The 23,536-nt window shown below is 39.6% G+C and overlaps 2 protein-coding genes across 4 annotated transcripts in view; one reads left to right on the plus strand and one right to left on the minus strand.

The window, feature by feature from the left end:
- The window catches only part of chd7 (chromodomain helicase DNA binding protein 7), an 81,228-nt gene that overhangs the window by 43,338 nt on the left and 14,354 nt on the right, over positions 1 to 23,536 (minus strand). For all 3 annotated transcript variants that reach the window (XM_067453861.1, XM_067453862.1, XM_067453860.1), the window contains exon 2: positions 1,557 to 3,547. In XM_067453861.1, coding sequence (XP_067309962.1) covers positions 1,557 to 3,371 — 1,815 coding nt within the window. In that variant the 5' untranslated portion in view covers positions 3,372 to 3,547. The remainder of the gene's footprint in view (positions 1 to 1,556; positions 3,548 to 23,536) is intronic.
- Positions 6,716 to 12,745, plus strand: LOC137089497 (uncharacterized). Its single transcript, XM_067453081.1, has 12 exons — positions 6,716 to 6,768; positions 6,879 to 6,925; positions 7,219 to 7,303; positions 8,050 to 8,190; positions 8,283 to 8,431; positions 8,577 to 8,713; positions 8,828 to 8,921; positions 9,057 to 9,156; positions 9,988 to 10,241; positions 10,360 to 10,543; positions 10,727 to 10,854; positions 10,939 to 12,745. The coding sequence occupies exons 3-12, from the start codon at positions 7,222 to 7,224 to the stop codon at positions 11,251 to 11,253; spliced, it is 1,584 nt and encodes a 527-aa protein (XP_067309182.1). The 5' UTR covers positions 6,716 to 6,768; positions 6,879 to 6,925; positions 7,219 to 7,221; the 3' UTR covers positions 11,254 to 12,745.

A 23,536-nucleotide genomic window follows, 5' to 3' on the forward strand; every position in this document is an offset into this window, starting at 1 on the left:
CGGAGATGACAAGCCTCCTATCATTAAATCTCCGTTAAACTTCAGGCTTTGGTTAACGAGCGCCGCCCAGTACATGCGCGGCAAACAGACGAAGCGCAATAGAGTAAGACCGCAATATTAAAATAAACTTTTAAAATATTTGTTGTTGGTCAATAAATGTGCCATATGTAGAATTTTAAACCTACAAGTATGTATATTTTTTTTAAGAAAGTGACCATTAGGGAATTTAAAAATTATTAATAAGGTATGCCAACATTACATTCACCGTATTTGTTTATAGCCTTAGTAACGGCTGCAAAAATCCTGATCAGAGCATCCCTAATAATTTTACTCACTCCCGCGCAATACCCGTGCCAATATCAGACCATGTGGTATCGATTTAATATTAGATTGTGGTACCGTACTGAAGCTATACTTGTGGTATGGAGCCATCCCTAGTCTAAACAGAGATTCAAAGGCAACGCAAAAAAGTATTGACGTTCTTTGTAATGTGTACATTGAGTAAAATGGATTAACAAAAAATACTTTTATTTACGGCAGGGACGTGATTCTATGTAATAGTTGTTTATTGGATAGAGGCAGATCTGATGGCGAGTTTGCAGTCATTGATCAATAACATGGATTTAGAAAATATGGGGAAAATTAATGCTCACTTTAAATCAAAACCATTAGAAAGAAAATATATTAGAATCAAATGTCTTTAGGCAGCTCATGATCCAGACATGAATTTCATCTAGGTCACAAGTGATGTGGATGAATGAATACTGACTGATTTTAAATGTCAACCACAAACTTTAATATCAGCACACAACCAGACACCATCACTGAGATCGAGCCATGACTGTCAATGGTGGTATGAGTGTGAAAGAGACACAAAAATGCTATGTGCAGGATGTGTGTGCTGGAATAACAGCAGCCATTGTGTGTGAATGGGTCACTAGAGAAAGAGGCTTTCAGAGCAAAACAAGCTAATGGTATCAGAAGCACGTGACACTGGCTCCCTCCTCCACCCTCCCAACAGGACGCATCCTGCTGTACGCCATTAACTCACGCATGAGTCCTCCGAGACAGGCAAAGCAAACAGAGAGAGCCGCGAGAGAGAGAGAGAGAGAGAGAGAGAGAGAGAGAGAGAGAGAGAGAGAGAGAGAGAGAGAGAGAGAGAGAGAGAGAGAGAGAGAGAGAGAGAGAGAGAGAGAGAGAGAAATGATGCAGACAGAGGGAGAGCAAGAGGGGAACGGAAGGAGTGCAGACGGGGGAGGAGAGTGATGCTTACTGCGAGCAGGAAGGGAGCGTTTCCCCTTCAGAGTGGGAAGGGGGAGGGGTAGGGGTTAGGAGATTAGCACTGTGGCGCCTGTGTCTTGGGGAGGGCCAGGATATGCAGCGAGGAGGAAACAAACAGCTGTAAAAATCCATTTCCACACTTGTGGGGCACAGCCGGCACCATAGACGGCAAGAGAAACCCTCAAACGGGCCTTCTGCCACCCATTTGCACAACATGGATTTTCCAAAATACTTTTAAATGGCAATGGAATGCATGCTTCCTTTGCACAACTCACCTGCATGTGAGGCACTTTCTGCATGGGTGGAGGCGACTGGTGAGGAGGTGCCCATGCCTGCTGAGATGGAGGGGAGTTCTGGTGGTGTGCACCCAGGTGTGTCTGTGACGGAAGAATAGAGGGAGGTGTGTGCACCTGCTGCAGCTGTTGCTGCTGGAAAGGCAATGGGGGCGTCTGCAGCTGCTGGCGCTGTGCTTGAGCAAGCAGCCTCTGGTCCTGCTGGCCCAGCGGATCTGTATGGTTTGTAGCCAGTCCTGCTGGAGGTCTTCCTTGAGTGTTCGTGGCCCTGTGATTGGGTGACAAAGCAGCATACATCTGTGTTGGTGGAGGATGTGGGTGCGAGGGATGTGAAGGGAGCTGTTGATGCGGATGCTGCTGTGCTGCATTCATTGGGCCAGCTCCTCTCTGGGCATGAGCCATTGGGCCTTGAGATTGATGTGGCACACCAGGATAGCTGCCAACATCGGCTCCCAAACCAGCACTGGGTGGCCGTCCTTGCTGGGGAGGTGGGGTGCCTGCAGGGGTAGCCAGGTTCCTCATGGGCGACATGGAAGGAGGGGAGGCATATGATCCCTGAGGTGGAGTCGTTAGATGTTGTTGCTGCAGCTTCTGCTGGGCTGTAGACTGGTTCTGAGCTTGATGCATAGGCTGGGTGTTGATTTGGTTCACATGAATGGGCTGCTGGTGCATTGGTCCCTGTTGAGCCCCAGCTGGGTAGCGCTGGGACCCTGTTGGGGCAGGGTAGCGTTGCACCTGGGTCACAGGAGCATTAGGGTTGCTGTTGCTGCTGGTAGTAAGACTCAAGTTGGGACTCATTCCTGAAGTGTTGGCTAATCCCTGATTAAGGTTGCCATATGAAGGATAGGGAGGGTACTGCCCTGAGCTGTTTACAGTGTTGGATGGGACTTGTTGGTTGTGCATGTTAAATCCCATGTTTTGGTGGGGTCTTCCACTCATGACCTGCTGCTGCTGTCGTGAAGGGCTTTGTGGGAACTGGGGGTTATGGCTGGCAACAGACTCAGGATGAACAGGACCCTGGCCGGGTCTGTGAAGAAACTGCTGATTGGGTTGCTGATGCTGCTGAGGAGGCTGTGTTGGGTGACGCATGGGGGTCCCCGACATGCTGGGATTCTGAGTTATCCCCACGTGCCCCATGAAATGATTGGCTTCCTGAGGGAGGCCTTGTGGAAAGTGGTTCATTCTGGGAGGTGTTTGGGTCTGGTTGTGACCCTGCAAGGCATAGTCACCACGGCTGATAAAAGGGCCCATTTGGTGGGCGTGTCCTTGTGGTCCAGAAGGACCATGCTGATGAGTGGAGGCTTGTGGAGGTTGCTGCTGGAAAGAGGGTCTAGCTTGTTCGGGCACTTGCATCGCTTGGGCACCCCACACATTTCCACCATCTGGGAATGATTGGCTCCGCCCATCTCCTTGTGCACCCGGGTAGACGTGATGTGCTGCGGTCCCTCCCGCACCAGGCGGAGCGCCATGATAGCGGGAATGAGGGGAGGACATGCCATTTACTGGTCCATTCCCCATCATCCGACCCCCCTGCTGGTCCATTGGATGAATTTTGGGCTGCTCGTATTGATTAAAGTGGTCAAAATGGTGGCCAAGCTTTGCCTGTCCGGGGACAGCAGGTGAGGAGAGGTGAAGAGAAGAGGGGAGCTGCCCATAGCCTTGGTGCTCATGGGGCATCTGTTGACTCATGGGATTTGCCTGACCCTGGGGGTAGCCACAGTCCCCCAAGCCCTCCAACTCATCAGAGAACAGATTTCCATCTTCTCCGAAGAGGTTCATCATGGCTGGGTCAGCCATGACTGCAGTGCTCCTGCTGTGCAGCCAAGCTTCAGGAGCAGGACAGGGAATGTGTGCTCACACAGAGGTGGATGTCCTCAAAGCCGCTAATCCGCTAACTAATCTGCAGCATGTCACTCCATATTTCCTTAATTCTCTCAGAGAACGCAGAGTCAGGCAATGTCAGGTTACAGGACCTGGAGAGGAAGGGAGAGAGAGAGAGGGAGTATTAACACAAATAGCTCTAGGTGAGAGCAAGCCTCATCCATTTTGTTCACTTTACCCGTGCTTTATTAAATTTTCAGTCAGTGAGTCACAACTGGTGAGAGATATGAGAGCAGTTTAAGGGTGGTGAGACTAAGGTTTTTTGTGCAGTTAAATCAGTTGTAACTGACTCTTTGCCAACCTTTGATCCCAGCCCCCACCCTCTGTTCCTTTTGCTTCCAAACAAAAGGGCCAACACACACACACACACACACACACACACAGGCACCAAGCCTAAATTCATTCATTCTTTACAATTTGTTGATGGTGAGGAAAGAACAAAGGAGTTTAGAGTGAGGCAGCAGCAGAAGCAGTGGTAGTTAAACAACAGCAGCTGCCAGACCAGGCAGGCAGATGTAGGAACACAGGCAGGCGGCCCACCTGCTGAAGCCAAGATTTAAAGACAGCCCTGTTGCCGCCTGCAGTTGTGAGCGCTTCTGAAATATTTTGCAGTATGCACAAGGTGTAAATTCATGTGCACATGTACTTAACCAGCTCATCCCAATCGCAAGGTAATCAGATGAGTGGGCGAATTATGTAGATGTGAGATAAACCAGGCAAGGGTGGGGGAAGATGTGGCCTCCTGAAATGGTCTACTCAACCACAACTACCTCCATGTGTGTATACAAGTTAGTGAGTGAATATGCGCATGTGTGTGTGTGTGTGTGCGTGTGTGAGGGGGGCGCTTAGGAATGCATTGCTTCAACTTTAACTACCCCACAAGAAAATTTTCCATCCCAAGCTCCTCCCATGTGGCTCCTCCCTTAGCCCCAACCCCCAATTTCCCTCTTTCTCTAGGCCTCTCCACATGGCTGTTAAAATTATCCTGGTGAAAATCTACACTGACCAGCCTAATCTAAGGATCAAAGAGTCACACTAAAACAAGTTTCAGCTTGTTGCAGTTAAAACATCCTTAAAAAAATGGTGCAGCAAAAGTTCTGGACATGAAACTTCATAGTTCATTGTTATACCCCACTACAGCAACAAATGACAGACAAAAATGGTCATAAACAAGGGTGACAAAGGAGAAAAAGTACAACTAGGTAACTTGACATTCGTAATGAGCTAGTCATTGTGTAATGTGGCAGAAGGGTGTCAAGACTTCCTGTAAGGCAATAATCACAGTATACAGTCACTCTGCTACAAACCACAGAGAAAATAAACGATACACGCTAACTTCATCAAAACCAGAAGAATGGCACAAACAACCATTGATTCAATTTATAAGGATTACATCCGTTTGGGGCAGACAAAGTTTCTTAGTTTTTTTTTTTTCTGAAGCCCTGAAGATGGTGACAAGCTGACCATTACACCCACAGCTAATCGTAATAGAAGTGATCTGAAGGATGAGAGATGCCTGTGGGTGAGAAGCACCACAGCTTTAATCTCTTCACAGCTCTAGTTAAGAGCAGGAAGAGGAGTCTCAACACCGCAGCCATAAATCAGTCCCTATTTACCAGAGTACTTCACTACTCTTGCTGCACTGGCGGGGGAGGATGGGACATCCTTTAGAGCCATGCTGAAAGCCGCAAATTTGAATCCCTATGATCAGATTTGGTGTCTAAGCCAGCAGGCTGACCGTTCACCCAATTCTCTTTGGAGAGTGACAGATGTGGCAGAGTGCCAGAGCGGCTCCTTCTGGAGTGCCACACCCCTTAGGAGGAGCACAAGCCATAGGGCAAGAACACCGTGACATACACACTTACTCATAACGTAACTGCAGTGAGTGGGTGGTCAGGCTTTCCCCTGACCGGAGGGCAGAACAAGAAGTGAAGATGCAGCCATTCATAAATACGAACATGCATAACGTCACTAAAATGACCTTGCCAAGCAAAAACAAACATTTAAGCTGCTTACAATATTTGTATTGTCTAAGATAATAGCCACGGTTTAAATAGTGGAGGTCAAAAAAGGTCAAGAATGTGGATTTCAGTGCTGGATTATTATTATTATTATTTTAAATAAACAGCAATTAAAAGTTCCTCAAATAATTTTCTCCTTCGGATTCTGAAGAGCAAAAAGAGGTAAAATGAAAATGAACATTTGTACATTTTGACATTACTGAAAGAGATAGCAGAATATCATCTATAAAATCAAACAGTTTTAATCTCTTTACAAGAAGCGAGGCCTTTTTGATTTATTTAAACCTTGCCCGGCCACACTAAGACTGCAAATAATGAGGAATAACACCATTCAAGAGTCATAATCCATTTTAAAATCAAACATCATAACTCAATGTAGAGGATTGTGCAAGTAACAAATACTCTACTCAAAATTACAACATACACATTTAACATTACCAGTGAGTCATAGCTCACGTACATAGGGCAAAAAACCTAGAGCATGTGAAAAGTGTGGTTTAGTGTGAGACTACTGTGCTGCATAATAAATCTGAATAAAGGTCCACTCACAGGCAAGTTATTGCCACAATTCCCAACCCCTCATTGAGAATAACTCATGCTGGCATAGCAAAACTGAAATATTCTCAAGAGACAGACTGATCATGTGATCTGCCGGTCAGTTTGTACTTCTCAGCCCATTTCTATGACAATAAGCCAGTTTACATAAGCAGTTATAATCAAAGCACAGCAGATTTTTGCTTAGTCAAGCTAGTGTTCATCTGTATTCAAGTATACATGATGCAAAATAAGCAAATCAAATATATTTGAATCACATTGTGCTTGCCTCTGTCTCTAAACAAGCATATAGCAGAGGCCAACTGTAGACCAATTAGCATACATGAAGCCTAGCTACACAATCGTTTCACTAAAACTGAACCGGTACGATTTCAGGTGGACTTGAGCATTTACTTTCACTGAAAACTTTCTGAATGCATACAACTAGAGCAGCACGATTAATCATTTAAAAAAAAACGTTTAGATGTAAAATGAACACACTGAGACACAATGTTTTTAGTTCATTCATCACAGTAAAACTGGCAGTGTTAATCAAGCAGTGTTACTCTACATTTACTCTTAAGGAGTTGAATTAACAACAAATAGTGAAAGATACGCCCTAGTGTTGGTGAAAATTATCAGAGTTAATTCAGCATCGTTAATTTTACTCTCTTAAGCCCCGCCCTTCAATCGAACTGAACAGAAGTTTCTCGACGTTATCAACGATCGCCATTTTCTTTTACCTCGCAGAGAGAAAGGTAAGCTCATTTTAAGTTCCATATTAAAGCATCACTTTGATATTTTATATTAATAAATGTGCTAGTGTTAGCGCAGGCTGTAGATTGATGAACTTTGTGTAATTTGATAGGTTCAAACTACGAATGGAACTGAGGCCTAACGTTAACCAACTTCGCGGTGAGTTCATATGGAGGCTTTTTGTCACAAAAGATAAACCTTGAATAATGTCAATAATCTTATTTAAATTTGTATTCCTGTTGCAGTTATCTTTGTTATATCACGCTCATTCGTATATTGCTATTTTTAAACGTGACAATGAAGCATTAGCTGCCAAATGTAATGTAACAACGTTAATGGACGGTTGAAATTGCATTGCTTAAACATGTAAGTTAACAGTTAACGTTAAGTTATTGTTTTAGGCACGAAACATTTAACGTGCCATATGTGTAAAACTCTGTCACCTATTACAGAACATGCTGGTTAAGGTGAAACTTGGGGATGTCCAAAAATTTGTTAAAATCACCGAGCTGAGCCTGAAGGATTTTTTGTTTGCTGGTAAGAATTATTTATATAGCCCTGCACAAGTTAATCGTTTAAATATCACATTCTGTATTCAAACACCACGCGATCTCATTTCTAAACGACGACGACGACGATTAGCATGTCTATTAAACGTGTGATAAATTACGTTAGGACCAGAACATTCAAATATGCGTTTGTGCTGCTGCTGACCTACAGAGAGAAGAGTTCCCGTTTAACATTATAGATATGAAGCATCTTCACATTCTTTTCAGCCACACAAAATGTGTTTCTGTGTTGCGGATATTAAAATAATCACAGATGTATTGGGGTAAAAGTTTATAGTCTGGGTAAAAACACTATACGGTAGTGATCTAAATAGAGGAAATCACCTTTTTGAAAATATCTTGGCGCTTCAAATAACGATCGTATCGATTACACCTTTGCGCCACTAGGGAGCGCCAATATACTGTAAAAAGGGTTGTTATTGAATCATTTGTGCAAAATATTCGTTCAAAAAGGCTGATTTATCCAATAAAACATAATGTTTATTTGTCTATTCAGAATCGTGATCTCTGAAACTAAAATCATGATTCTCAATTTATCCAGAATTGTGCAGCTCTATATGTTCCTTATCTTGGTTAAAGTATTTTAATCAATTTGTAGAAAAAAAAAAATCTATTACACTTGTAACTTGTTGCATTATCTCTTATGTTAGTTACCAGCATCAACCTGGTTTTATATAATAACCTTACTCATTAATTTGCATGCCCTTTTTCCAGCTTTTTTAAAGTTTGGTGTCCCGAATGTACCCGAGAATGTGAAGGTTGTTGATGAATCAGGGACTGAGGTGGATGATGATGTTTTTGAGGATGTCGTTAAAGATCCCTCAGTTGGAGTTCTCACCATAAAACATGGTCCAGGTTTGTATTTATTATATTACTTGCTAGAATTTTTCTCAGTGCTTATTTATTAGTATCATCTTGAAGACTTTTCTCACCCTATATGCAACTAGACTTGGAATCTGCCTCTCCACAAGCCTCTCCTGTGGTGTTAAATCAGTCCCTGTCTTCATCCATTGACTCGACTGACTCGCAGGATACACTCATTATTGAAGAAAGCTCTTCAAGCAAACGAATGAGGCTTGATGATGAAGCTAAAAAGGTGGCCATCAAATTGTTAATTTTATGTTTGGGAGGGGGATTTAAATGTGTAATTTAAAACATTTATATGTTTTAAATTACACCTTGTTTGAGGTAAGGTTTTGTACTTGACACGCCATATTTTTTTTATTTTATTTTTTATTTAGTTGGTGGAATCCATTCTTGTCCAGAAACCAGGTGGGGAGAGTATAATAAATGAATACAACCGAACTAAGAGTTTGGGGGATGAAATGAGGAGGAAAATGGTGAACATCCTGGCAGCTGACATGACAGAAAAGAACGGGTACGGTAATCTGCATATAATTAAATGGTGTATATGAGTGCTATCATTTTTGTTGTTTTTCTTTTTTAACCTGGGGCTGCTGAGTTTAATTTTTTTTTTAAATATATAATACAGTAAATCACCACCAAGGCAGGTTAAAGAAAAATATGCCAGAGGAATTGTATCTTTGTTCCCTTACCTCAGTGACCCCTTCTCCAAAAATGGCTATGTAAGTATCACTGTTTTTGAATTTATAGTCTGTGTTGATGTGTTACATGCTTATAATCACACACCTATAATACAGGTGGTGTATTTTGCTCTTGAATTTTAAGACCTGGCATGATTTCTCTTTTTGTTTTCTAAGGAGCATTACTATGATGGTGAGAGTGGCACTGGGTACTTGGCATGGAGAATCAAAACTATACAGCGAAGCTTGGCTAAGGAGCGCCGAGCATCATTTGAAGGTATGGAATGAAATTCAGAAATCGCCTTCCTTTTAAAAAAACAAAACGAATCATAGATTATGATCTTTCACAGCAGTTTTGTTGCTACTGGGTTGTCTTAAAGGATTAGTTCACTTAAAAATTAACGTTTCCCGTTATTTTCCTCACCCCCATCCAAGATGTTCATGTCTTTCTTTCTAAAAATTGAATTTTTTGATGATGATATTCCAGGATTTTTCTTCCCATTATAGACTTTCACAGCAACCAAAATTTTCAAGGTCCAAATCAATGCAGTTTCAAAGGGCTCAGAAGGGCTTCAGAGGTCACGCAAGAAGTATCAGCCCCATGACCCTCTGAAGTGCTTCGAAACTACATTGATTTGTACCTTCAACATTTTGGTTGGCATGCAAGTCTATGATGGGGAGAAAAATAGTGGAACGTTTTCTCAAACTTAATTTCTTTTCTACTTAAAGGGTTAGTTCACCCAAAAATTAAATGTATGTCATTAATGACTGTCGGACTAAATATAAAATGTCTTACGGGTGTGGAATGACATTAGGGTGAGGAGTTAATGACAAATTTCATTTTTGGGTGAACTAACCCTTTAAGAAAGAAAGACATGAACATCTTGGATGAGATGGGGTGTGTAAAATATCAGGAAATTTTCATTTTGTGAACTAATCCTTTAAATGTGACAGGATTAGTTGTACTTTTTTAGTTGTACAAAGATGAGAAATCTTTTACCTCTTTTTGTTTGTTTTTTGTTTTTTTACATTTTGTTATAAGTATTAATTGCATATGGCAATGTTGATGCTTGTAATTTTTCTTTTCTTCTACTTTTTTCTTAATCAGGACCAGGATCGTTTGCTGAAGGGATGTCTGGTGGACCTGCTGTAAGACGGGAGTCAGAGTTTACTCCGGAGACTGTCTTGAGTGAGGATGAATGCAAGGAAGCAATTGCATTCATGAACCATTCTGCTGATGAGGATGCAGTCAAGAAGAAGATGAAATTGACATTTGACTATCGGCGCAACATCGTTCTTGATCCTATGCAGTCAAGTGATATATTGACTGTCTTTCCTCGTTTCAAAGACATTAAAGGCTTGGTAAAGTGTTTATGATCATATTCTTAAGGATTTTTTTTTTTTTTTAAATGCATTGCTGTGGTCTAACAAATCAATTTGTTCAGTGCTTGGGTTAATGTCTAATGATGATTCCCCTTAGATTGAGCAAGACTTTGTTCTGATGTTTGGAGAAGCAGTGTCAGGCAAGCTTCTGGAGAAGTGGACAACTGCATTCAAGAAAAAAGTGATTCAGCAATGCAAAAAACTTCCAACCACTCGTGATATAGAAGAACTCCTGCTAGCAGCTGAATCCCCTGATGACTCAGAAGCGAGCGTTGATTTTGGTAAGATGTTTAAAATTTATTTTAATACTTAGATAATTTTAGTAATATGTGTCTAATATTGTAAGGAACATAAAACATTTAATGGTCTCCATCCATTAAAAAAAAAAAAAAATATATATATTTATTCTTCAGTTTCTGTTTTCATGATTTAAGTTTTGCTAACATCTTTTACGGTCTAAACAGTTTGGGACACTGACCTCTCCTCTATACTGCTACTGCTGCATCTGATCCCACCTTCTGCCCAAGGCCGGAAAAGACCAGGAAAGGTGTCTGCTTCTCAAGCAGAGAAACATCTTGTTGTCTTCAAGAAGGTTTGTTTTTTTCCTTTGTTTTTTTCTTTCTCTCTATTATTTTATATCTCTGATGGTTCTCTACAATATGCTTGGTTTTCTCAGAGTGGAACAAACATTGAGGAGCATCTTCGAGACATCACTAGTGCTCAGCCCTATCTCCTGGCCGTGGGACCTCAGAAGAATTCAGTTCGACAGTTTTTCATCATTCTTGATCAGCATGCCATTCCATGCAAGTCAACCTCTTCTCTCGGTGCTTTTGACGAACTGTTTAAGGCACACTTTGTTTTCGGCACCTCTTACAACACTATGCTCCACAACATGTACACTTTCATTCAGACCACTGTGTTCAACATAGATGTTGGCAAAGTTAAAGAGAGTCCTCGTGTAGCTGAGGTCAGAGCAAGGCTTCTTAGCTAGGTCTCAAGTTTTTCTGCCCTCATGAAGTGTTTTGTTTGTCAGGCTGAGTTAAATGGTTCAAAAATGCTTCTTAGGCACTTCAGATTAGTTCATGGTTTTGTTCCTGGAAAGAATCTTCGCCTTAAATGCATAGAAGCAGGTTGTGGTTCTGTGTTTGGTACTTTTTCAGGTATTAGGAAACACATGCATCTTAAACACGCTGAGCAAAGTGACAGTGCGCAGAATTTTGACACCATTGACAGCTGCGAGACAGCCAAGGCAGATGGACAGAGTAGAGCTGAAATACTTGATCAGATTGGCAGTGGCGCAGAGTTGGCCACAACATCTTTATTGGTTAAGTCAAATAAGAGTACTTTCGATATGTGTGCGTCTGCTGTTGCTCAACTAAAAGTTGCTGGATTAAGTCAATCTGCTATAAATGGTTTTGTTTCATCTATGGAGGAAATGGTTTCTGAGATTCATAGTCAGGCCCAGGATGCAGCTTTGCTCTGTCTGCCTTCACAGGACACAGCTACTAAAAGAAAGATAGAAAATGCATTTGAAAATTTGGAAAATCCATTTACTACGTTAAATTCTGAAACCAAACGAAAGAGACTCTTTACAGAAAAATGGGGAATAGTTGAACCGAGAGAAATTGTGCTTGGCACAAGATTTGACTGCAGGAGAAATAAAACCACAGGAATGTTCGATCAAGTTGTTGTAACTGACAAATTTGCTTATATTCCCATTTTAGAAACACTAAAGTCAATTTTACAAAATCCACTACTTACTGATTTGTTTAAACCCAGGCATGTTCCAAAGGAAGGAATTTATGTAGACTTAAGTGATGCAGCGTATTTTAAAAGTAATCCCTTATTTAATAGAGAAAAGGATGCCTTACAAATTCAGCTATTTTATGATGATTTTGAGACCGCTAATCCTTTGGGATCCAAAAAAGGTATACACAAATTGGGTGCAATCTATTTTACATTAAGGAATTTCCCCCCAGTTTTTAACTCTTCATTAGTAAATATTCATTTATGTGCCCTCTTTCATGCACTAGATATTAAGCGCTATGGTTTTAACTCCATACTTGAGCCTCTAGTTAAAGATTTGAAATCATTTGAGATTGAGGGGATTACAAATCCAGTATCTGGAAATTGTATTAGGGGTACTGTTGTTCAAGTAACTGGGGATAATCTCGGCTTGCACAGTTTGTTTGGGTTTCTTGAGTCATTTGCGGCTCGGTATTGCTGTCGTTTCTGTCTTCTTGAGAAACATCTCTTTCAGTCTGTGTTCTGTGAAGATGATCCTGAGGTTGTACTAAGAACAGCTGAGATGCATGCTCTGCACTGTGAAACTTTACAAACTGATTCTACACTACCTCATATTTATGGTGTCAAACGGACATGTTTGTTAAATTCACTCAACTATTTCAACACAGCCAACAATTTTGCTGTAGATATAATGCACGACATTCTAGAAGGAGTTGCTCAGCTAGAGGTAAAACTTATTCTGCAGGAAAATTCAGCATAATTTTCTGTCCACTGAGGATGTTGCTGGTAGAGTGCATGCTTTTGACTATGGTTACAATCAGCAGAGAAATCGTCCTCCAATGGTCAAATTGTTTGATGGGAGCAATGATTTGGGTTTAAATGCCATCCAATCTTGGTGCTTGTTGCGCAACATGCCCCTATTATTTGGTGATTTAGTGCAAAGAGATGATAAACACTGGTATCTTTTGATTTTACTTTTGCACATTGTTAACATTGTATTTTCACCATTCGTAACAGAAGGCATGACCATTTATCTTAAACATTTAATAATTGAACATCACCAGCTATTCAAAATTTTATTTCCCCAAAGAAATCTTTTGCCGAAGCATCACATCATGATACATTACCCACAGTGTATAAGAAAAATTGGACCAATTCTGCACATGTGGTGTATGCGTTATGAAGCTAAACACAAATTTTTTAAAACACAATTAAAAAGCTTCAAAAATATCACCAAAACTCTAGCCAAAAAGCACCAATTTTGTACTGCAATGCACTGGGAGTCTTTTAGCCAGTACAGATTGTCCCTCGGCCCAGGAAAGATGGTAGGACTCAGTGAACTTAAAGGTGGCCAAGAGATTGCTTCCAAACTAGGAGTGTTAAAATCAGAAGTTGTCTATTCTGTAAAGTGGATCAAGCACTATGGCACAGAGTATCGCCCTGACTTTATTATCTGTACAAATGTAGCTTGTGAGATGCCAGTATTTTGTAAGATCAAGACTATTGCTGTGAAAGATGAAAATGTGCTGTTGTGTGGAACATTGATGGAAACTGTATGTTTTGATGACCATTACTATGCATTTACAGTCAGACTGCATCCAGACAGAGGTTTTAAGGTAGTGAATGTTAATGAGCTGTGTTATTTCAAACCATTTGATCTTCAGATGAAATATGGTACAACAGATGCTGCACTGCATATAGTGCCGTATTGCCATTTAATGCAGATGTGATGTTTGTTAATTATCTTGAGACTGTTTTAATAAATGTTTTAAACATGCCATTGTTGCAATTGTTTTCTTTGTTTTAACTTGCTTTGAGTTAATTTGACATTGTAGGTGAGTAGGTTAATTTTTGTACTTGAAACACAAAAAGAAATATTGACACTTTTTGTTTGAGTGAGATTTGTTTTCACTATTAAAGATGCAAATTAACTTTACACTATTGAAATATTAACACTAATAAAATATGTAAATTAACTCTACACTAGTGAAATATTAACACTAATAAAATATGTAAATTAACTCTACACTAGTGAAATATTAACACTAATAAAATATGTAAATTAACTCTACACTAGTGAAATATTAACACTAATAAAATATGTAAATTAACTCTACACTAGTGAAATATTAACACTAATAAAATATGTAAATTAACTCTACACTAGTGAAATATTAACACTAATAAAATATGTAAATTAACTCTACACTAGTGAAATATTAACACTAATAAAATATGTAAATTAACTCTACACTAGTGAAATATTAACACTAATAAAATATGTAAATTAACTCTACACTAGTGAAATATTAACACTAATAAAATATGTAAATTAACTCTACACTAGTGAAATATTAACACTAATGAATTATGTAAATTAACTCTACACTAGTGAAATATTAACACTAGTAAGAGTTAATTTCCCTTAGTGTTAAACTGTGGTAACACTATGCAGTGTTGAGCAGTGTTAAAGTTTTACTCAAAATAGAGTTAATTTAACTCTGAAAATTTAACACTTTCACAAGAGTCAATTTATCACCAATTCTGAGTGGGACCAAATACACTCGGGCACAGTGTTAAATTTAACTCTTATAGAGTTAATTTAACACTGCAAAATTTACTGTGATATAAAAGTTGAGCTTCATTCTTACACACAAACAAGAAGCTCAACTTCCACAAGAATTAACTGAAAATGATCGCTCTGCTTTGCGCCAGTGTGTACTAGGGGTGGGAATCACAGGTTAACTAAGGCCATGTCAACACTAATAGGTTTTCATTTGAAAACGCACATTTTTCTCTCTGTTTTGGCCTTCCGTCCACACTGAGACAGCGTTTTAAGTCAAAAACGTATCGTTTTGAAAACGCTCTCCAAAGCGGATACATTTGAAAATGCCATCTTAGCGTCGTAGTGTGGACTGTGAAAACGGAGGCTTTTTAATAGGATGGCACATTTTTAGCCATGTGATGCAGTCATATGACCAATTCAGCCAACATGGTGAACGACATTGTACAGCAGTGGTTTTGTATGCATTCTGTTTTGACAGCCTTGTTAAATATTAATGTCAGTTTGTACATACTGTTAAAAAACTCAGTGGCTTTTCTCGACATTGCCGCAAAATTTTAAAGAGTAAATAAACGGAATAGCGGAAATGACGCAAGTCGAAGCGTCTTGGATTTGCTCATGCGCAGTGCGGGGATGTAAGCGTTTTCAGACGTTTTAGTGTAGATTAACATTTTTTGGAAAACGATTGAAAATGATAGTGTGGACGCGGAGCGTTTTTAGACGAAAACTCAGTTTTAAAATGTATCCGGATTAGTATAGACGTAGCCTAAATACAACACTGTCATGATATTTTGGCCACGATAACAATATACCAACACCAGCGATTCGGTGACAGGTGATATATATTGCAAGAAAATCATCCACAACACACTCACCTAAAGGATTATTAGGAACACCATACTAATAATGTGTTTGACCCCCTTTCGCCTCCAGAACTGCCTTAATTCTACGTGGCATTGATTCAACAAGGTGCTGAAAGCATTGATAGGATAGCATCTTGCAGTTGATGGAGATTTGTGGGCTGCACGATGCTCCCATTCCACCACATCCCAAAGTTGCTCTACTGGGTTGAGATCTGGTGACTGTGGGGGCCATTTTAGTACAGTGAACTCATTGCAATGTTCAAGAAACCAATTTGAAATGATTTGAGCTTTGTGACATGGTGCATGATCCTGCTGGAAGTAGCCATCAGAGGATGGGTACATGGTTGTCATAAAGGGATGGATGGTCAAAAACAAATTCTCGGGTAGGCCGTGGCATTTAAACGATGCCCAGTTGGCACTAAGAGGCCTAAAAGTGTGCCAAGAAAACATCCCCCACACCATTACACCACCACGTTCTTATTCTGTGACTCATCAGACCAGGCAACATTTTCCAGTCTTCAACTGTCCAATTTTGGTGAGCTTTTACAAATTGTTGCCTCTTTTTCCTATTTGTAGTGGAGATGAGTGGTACCCGGTGGGGTCTTCTGCTGTTGTAGTCCATCCGCCTCAAGGTTATGCGTGTTGTGGCTTCACAAATGCTTTGCTGCATTCATTGGTTGCAACGAGTGGTTATTTCAGTCAAAGTTGCTCTTCTATCAGCTTGAATCAGTCAGCCCATTCTCCTCTGACCTCTAGCATCAACAAAGCATTTTCACCCACAGGACTGCCGCATACTGGATGTTTTTCCCTTTTCACACTATTCTTTGTAAACCCTAGAAATGGTTGTGTGTGAAAATCCCATTAACTGAGCAGACCGTGAAATACTCAGACCGGCCCATCTGGCACCAACAACCATGCCACGCTCCTAAGTGCTTTAAAAGTGTTTGGAGTTCAGGAGATTGTCTTGACCAGGACCACACCCCTAAATGCATTGAAGCAACTGCCATGTGATTGGTTGATTAGATAATTGCATTAATGAGAAATTTAACAGGTCCTAATAATCCTTTAGGTGAGTGTATTAATATCATTCTGTAACTGAAAAAATGCATCAAAATGTCATATGATCATGTATTTAATTTATTAACAGTTCATCTATTAGTTCAGCAACAATGTGCATATATAGCTATCAAACTGCCATAAGCTTGAAAAATGCTTACTGATAAAGAACAATGTTGTGACTAAATAATGTATAGTAAAGAAAGGTAACATCTCTAACTTATAATTTATAACAGCAACATCTCAAATGTATATTACTAGTACTAGCAGTAATTTAATACTAGTAGTAATTAGGGATGTCAATACCAAAAGCTTTGAGTGTCTCCGTTCATGATATGACAGTTTCTAAAATGAAACGGTAAATATTCATGAAGTGATGGTTTATGCGTTCGTGTCCACAAAGTGACACAGCAGAGGCTAAAAAGATAGTGAGCGTCACGTGTGCATTTATAAACACAGAAGCGACTGTACGGCGCTGTGGGTACCGAATATACTCTGGAGTCAGTACCGGTAGCCTACTACAGAAATGCTAGAGTCACATTTTTAAAATTAGTACCGAATTGGTACTGAAGTACCGGTTTTAATAAATGTTATATCAACCAATTGCCGGGATTTCATAAATAAGCAAATATAGCAGACAATATATGGAGGAAGCATCTGAACTGCTTGTGAACTGGAGTGCTTCTCATAAATGAATCGAAACAGCGTATAAGCTACTTGCCTCACAGACATGAGAAATATGTCAATAGAAAGTTTGAAATGTCTTCCAAAAGAAATATAAATATCTAAAAAAAAAAGAAATAGGCCACTCCGATTACGTAATCTGTATGAAATGTGCATTTCTCTCTTGACGCACTATCGCAGAGATGGTGAGTCAGCATCTTCGACTATCTTTGCAGTTGACACTGACACAGAAAACACTAGTTTGCCTATTAATAGACAATTAAAATGTCTCCTTACTATTTTTGACATTCATAATCATTACTTTTGCTGGTGTTTTGTGGAAAGCTTTATTCGTTCGCTTGAGTGCGTAATAGGCTATTTAATAGCTACTTGAGTCTAAATGGCTTAAATGAACAACTACTAGTCTAGTAGAAAAAATGGGGGCAGCCTTACTTATTTCACATATTTTCAAACCAGCATGTCACAATGGGCCCCTGTCTGTATGCATAAAAAACATTGATACTTGGTGCCTGTGTACTGATAATATTTCACGGCCGGAAATATCACGATTAATGGGCATATCGATTTTTTTGTCCCACCCCCTAGTGTGTACGTAAGGCTAGGTATGAAACCGCTTCACAAACAAACTTGACAGACTTTTCAACTGCACTATTTTTATTTTCATGTTACAAATATTAAATTATTGAAGTACTGGAATAAATCACTAAAGTTGATCAATAAGAATATGGAAGCAATCAAAAGAGCAAATCATCTTTAAGTAACTTGGTGCTTCAAATAACGTTTGTCATAAGTGACTTCAAATATATTTGTTTTGAATCATTAATTCAAGAGATTTGTTCAAAAAACGCTGATTCATCCAGTAATTAAACAAGTGAAGCATTTATGAGTGAGCCATTTATTTCAAATATTTTAAATAGACTGCAGCAATTAACTAGACTGGGAAAACCCAGCCTGATCTGCTGGTGATTTGATTTCGCCCTGCAGCTGGAAACCTGTACATCGTTTTATCCTGCTTCCTTTACAAGTTGGTGGGGACCAATCACAAACAGACTTATTCACCTGGCACTATAGAGTTCCGAAGTCATGACGTCACTTTGTAGGCCAAAACGCGAAAGTGAGTTAGCATTTTAGCACTTCCAGTTCCCTCGCTCTAAAGTCTATGGGTTTTTTGAATGGGTTTTTGCTAAATCGCCTGAAATAAGGTCTGTGGTTAACAAAGCCTATAAATATTTTCACGTTTTGATCTATGAAATAAAACACACTAGCTCTAACCTGCTTGTGATTTTTTTCAACTTTATTGTGTCCTTTGGCCGGGACTTTAGACGTCATCGTGACAAACGTGTAATCTCCCCGGCCCGCGTTTCATTCACTTTTGAATTCTGTAATAAATGTTTAATAAAAATAAATAACTAGCCCGCGTTTCAGCCTCACGTTCTTAGAAGTTTACCTTTCAGTTAATATACATAAAGTTATATATTTAGTCATTTCAAATAGTAGCGTTTCCTAATATTGTTGTACACAGAAATCTGTGATATTAAGGTAACCGATTACCAGTTCTTCATTTCTGTAGAGAGACTGTAGTCGTTTTGTCCCGAGATGGAACCACAAGTCGTCGAATGAAAGCTGCACTGTTCTACATGTCCAGATTTATAGTGGTTCTCTCCGCGATACATGATCAATCGTCTAAGGAAAATTACATACGATTGTAAATTGATACGGCTATAGCTTACGTCGTTAGTGCTTTTGAGGTGGTAAAGACACGTTTTTTTCTTCTGGCGAATTAGCAAATGGTATGCAAACATACAATCAAACATACTACAGTGAAAGATAATCTTTAAAGTCTATTTGGGGCACGATGATCAGGCATAATAGCCTAATCTTAAATCACAAAGAAAATAATATTAAGGTTTATATAAACTAACAAAATAATAAATGAATAAATAAAACATTAACAAATGAGAAAAATCTCAGATTTTTCTCAGAGAGGCACGCAGAAACTCAATTAGTTTCTAACATTTTTGGAAAAAAACAAATGGGCAATATTTCTCATGAAAAAGTGGATAAGTGTTCATACACAGCGGAGATCATAATGAGCGAACGTGTTTTTTAAATAAAGTTGGAGGAAGCTTGATGATGACATAGATCCGTGTGCTGTAGTCCGTTTATAGCCTACCGTTAGCATTTTATATCTGACGGCTTTATTTAGGCTTCAAACGGTATACATTTTGAATTCACTTGTAAAGATTATCTTGATAGACAAAACGTGTAAGGGTCATAACTCTTTATTGAACACAGATCTTATTTTTTGCGATTGTCCAAAAGTCTATGGGAAAAATTCATAGCTTTTGATCGAGGAAGCGTCATGGCTTTGGCACTCTATTGGCGGGTTTAACTAGGGATGGCGAACACTAAACATTTTCTTGACCGACCACTGAGCCTCATTAGCCGGTTGAAACCAGTTAACCGATTAGTTTAAAATATGCTGCGCTATTTCAAGTAACAGCCGGGAGCCTCTCCTGCAATTTCGCAACGCTGCCGCACTGCCTTCCGCTCTCTTACACGCACGCAGACAGACAGACAGACAGACAGACAGACAGACAGACAGACAGACAGACAGACAGACAGACAGACACATGGCTCCTTAGTTTCAAAATGGTTTGGGTACAAGGTGATCGCATTGAAAATAAAATTTTAAACATTGCCACGGCTCATTTAAGAAAATGACAGCTCCGAAGAGACGCCGCTTTAGTTCGTGGTAGTGCTAACAATAATAAAGAAAGACGATCAATACCTTATGTGTTACCACTGAAATGTAGATGTAATATATTTCCAAATGTAAGCCCATCTTATGCGGAATGCACGCTTCATACTGTCGTCTGCCCTGGCTTGAACCTCAAGTGTTTTAGTCTGTCTACTATTTGCAAACCCAAACGCTGTTACCTCGCATCAAATGTTATTATTGGTTTATTAAGTACCAAAATTCCAGTAGTTGGTACCAATACTATAACATTTCTACGGTACTCTGTACGGTACTTAAGTCGTTACATGTACGGTATATCTAAAATGATGTTTGACCATTTAAAAAAAGTTTAAGTTTTTTTTTTTAGATTGTGAAAAATAATCAACCATCTAGGCATAAACATTATTATTAGTAGAGATGTATTGTTATTACACAGACGCATAGCTGTAGGCTAAAACAGTAGCCTAATATATTCTGTCAATTTATTTATTTAAACCAAAATTTATTTTGATTAGTGTCTGTTCATGATATGACAGTTTTCTCAAAAGAAACGGTAAATTCTCAAATTCTGAAGTGACCGTTTATGCGTTCGTCTGGTCATCCAAACTTCCATGCCAACATGTTTGCATCTGTATGAGGTTGTGAAGTCAACATCGCAGCAGCACTCGTGCTCACAGCCGTATGTAGACTGATAGGCTCAAAAATGGAGACAAGCCAGACTGATCGGCCGATCACTGATCAGAACCGATCATGCAGAAAATCGGCCAATTCTGATCCCTGGCCGATCAATCGGTGCATCTCTACTTGGGCTGCACGATTAATCGAAAAAGAACCGCAAATCGCAATTTGGGTAATATGCGATTATGAAAGCTTAAAGGCTGCCATTTTATTAAATAAATAAATGCCCAGTGCCAATCAGTAATGCATTATAATATATTTTATTATTATGAAAATACCCTAGACGGCTAGAAGAATTTGAACATTTTGCTGCAGTCATGTTTGTCTTCATGTTTAATCAAAGCGTTTCTATCTTCTGTTTATTTATCCTACAGCGTTAGAATAACAATAATAATAGTTATATTTATTTTGAGAAACTATTTTTATTTGTAATTATTAAAAATTGTAATGACAATATTTCTAATTTTTAAAAATATTTTTAGCAGTAAAAAAATCTATAATTATTATTAGTCATATTAATATGTATAAACACAAAATGTTATACACACACTTTATTTGTAAAAATAAACAATAAAATAATAATAATAATAATAACAGCATTTTAAAATCACAAACGCAATTATATTTTCCCCAAATCGTGCAGCCCTAATCTCTACCAGAAATGTTTGATAAACCCTGATACTATGAATACATATTTGATGAACATAGGTCACACTGACACCTTTTAATCTTGCATTAACATTACATTGAAGGTCACAAGTCTTAATATAAATTAAAAAAAAACAAAAAAACAGTTGACATCTGGTTAATTCAAACTGAAAAAAGTAGCAAAATCCTTCAGTAGCAGGTGCCAACAAAACATCATTAACTCTGGGATGATGCTAACAATAAGCTCACTTTCATAAGGGTGAACAAGTTCATGCTATCATTCATTAATCGTTCAACATTCATCTTTTGACACTAGCGATAAACATAAAAGCAGTCTGAGCCGGTTTTCAGCCATCTGTGTCAGAGCACCAACCCGCATTGTTTTTTTTTTTTCCTGAAACCAAACCAACCAACGTGGCCTTGCCAAAAGAGCAATGCACAGTGATAGTAGCAGAGAAAAAGACTAAAGGAAAGAAAAAAAAAAGTGGGGGAGGAAAGGCCCACCAAGTGCGTGTGATTGCAGTCATTAACACCGACAGTCTCTTTAATGCACTCAGCAAGCAAGTCACTGATTAACCAATCCTACCTCCCCAATTTTCCCATTTCACAGGGAGCTTTAAAACCTTGTTAAGAGAAGGCAGGTCTATGGCCACCTGTGGTTTGTCTCTTGAGTTTACGTTTAACATACGAGGAGTGCATCATAGCAAAAAGGAAGGAAACATGCTCCTTGCACAAATGCTCTCCAGCAGCATTCCTTTTATTTAATTCCCCTCTTCAACTACCCCCACTTAAAGCTGTAACTGCAGCTGGGCATAATTTATATGTGTGCTCCTCCACAATATATGCATGGGCGGGGGTTTGGAGGGGGTGTATCTGTGGCAAGTAACTGAGCACAAAGACAGTGTGAGGGTGACACAGGATGTGACGGGTGGGCTGCTGGAGAGCGAGCGGGGGTTAGGGCCGTAGAGCTGCTCCGTTTGTGCAAACTGGTTCTTTTACACAACACTGCTGTAATTAAACGGATGAGATTTTTTTACTTCACACTTTGAGATAGCTCACCCCTTTGGGGTTAAAAAAAAAAAACTGGTGTGTGCTGAGAGCTATGCACTTTGAGTGTGATATGATGTAACGCAACACATTTATTACACTCCAAATATGAAGCAGTGCCTAGTTAAACGGCAACATTTCAGTCACACAGATAAAAACAAAAGCTTGAGTGAGCTAAGTTACATACAATCACAGAGAAAGCGGATTTGGAGAAAAAGAAAAAGAGGAAGAGAACTTTGACCTTCACTTCCAGACCTGCTGTCACCCAGTCTGCCTCCGGCACTTGTTTGAGTACCAGCTGAGAACCTGCAGCAGAGGCAAGCAGCCATGAAACACCACTGTTCCTCTAGTAGAAGACAGTTAAAGGCAAATTAAAAGAAAAATTCATCACAACCATGACACTGGCATAGTATCGAGGAACCCTAACAAGATCAGGGCTCCAGACTAACAGTTAAGAGCAGAAGCACTGATGCCACTAGTACCCCTTTTCCACCAAGGCAGTGCTCGTTGTGGTGCGGAGCCAGAGACTAGTTTCAAATCGGTTCTGTCTTTCCACAAAGCTCCAGCTCCGAACCAGAAAAATTGGTTCTTAAAGGGTTACTTCAGCGATTAGCATATGGCTTTGTATCAGTAGAAACCCTGGAGTATATTCAAATGATTGTGCTCTCCCTCCTCATATCGGCTGAGACGAGAGATTTATGCATTTTATTTCTGGAAAAATTCCTCCTATGATGCAAATTGACGATATTTGCATCATAGGAGGAATGTTTGCCCAAAGGCTAAAGACTACAGCCAGCAGAGGGAGCCATTTCCGCATGTTTTGAATCTGCGCATGGGGGATGGAGATCACACTCAGCTCGCAGGGAGAGCTCAGCTCAGCTACAGGCACTCATTTAAACGGAGCTATGGTGAGCAATGTAAGTCTTTTAACTTCTCAAATAAATTTCTATGAAAGTTAAGCTTGTAAAGGCATGAACTGAAACGCGCCAGACTGAACTTGCGTTGTGAATGAATGCCGCGAGTGTAGACGCGATTACCTCAGCTCTCATCACTCCTGCAGTTAGTGCTCAGTGCTGTGATTCTCGCGCGGTGACTCACTCATTATATTGAACAGACACGTTCAGTTTTTAATTGTAGTGTCTTCTCTAACTCCGTCACAGTAATCAAGTTGGTGGCTTTGGGAATGGCTTCACAGGGCAGCGAAGCATTCTGGGAATTGTAGTCTTTCATCCCCATGGGACAAAAATAC

Source organism: Pseudorasbora parva, chromosome 9 (genome assembly GCF_024679245.1).
Source record: "Pseudorasbora parva isolate DD20220531a chromosome 9, ASM2467924v1, whole genome shotgun sequence".
NCBI lineage: Eukaryota > Metazoa > Chordata > Actinopteri > Cypriniformes > Gobionidae > Pseudorasbora > Pseudorasbora parva.

Coding starts and splice junctions, on each gene's coding strand:
- LOC137089497 (XM_067453081.1), top strand. CDS start 7,222: ATGCTGGTTAAGGTGAAACTTGGGGATGTCCAAAAATTTGTTAAAATC. Junction 8,714..8,827: donor GACATGACAGAAAAGAACGG/GTACGGTAATCT, acceptor TATATAATACAG/TAAATCACCACCAAGGCAGG. Junction 10,855..10,938: donor ATCTTGTTGTCTTCAAGAAG/GTTTGTTTTTTT, acceptor TGGTTTTCTCAG/AGTGGAACAAACATTGAGGA.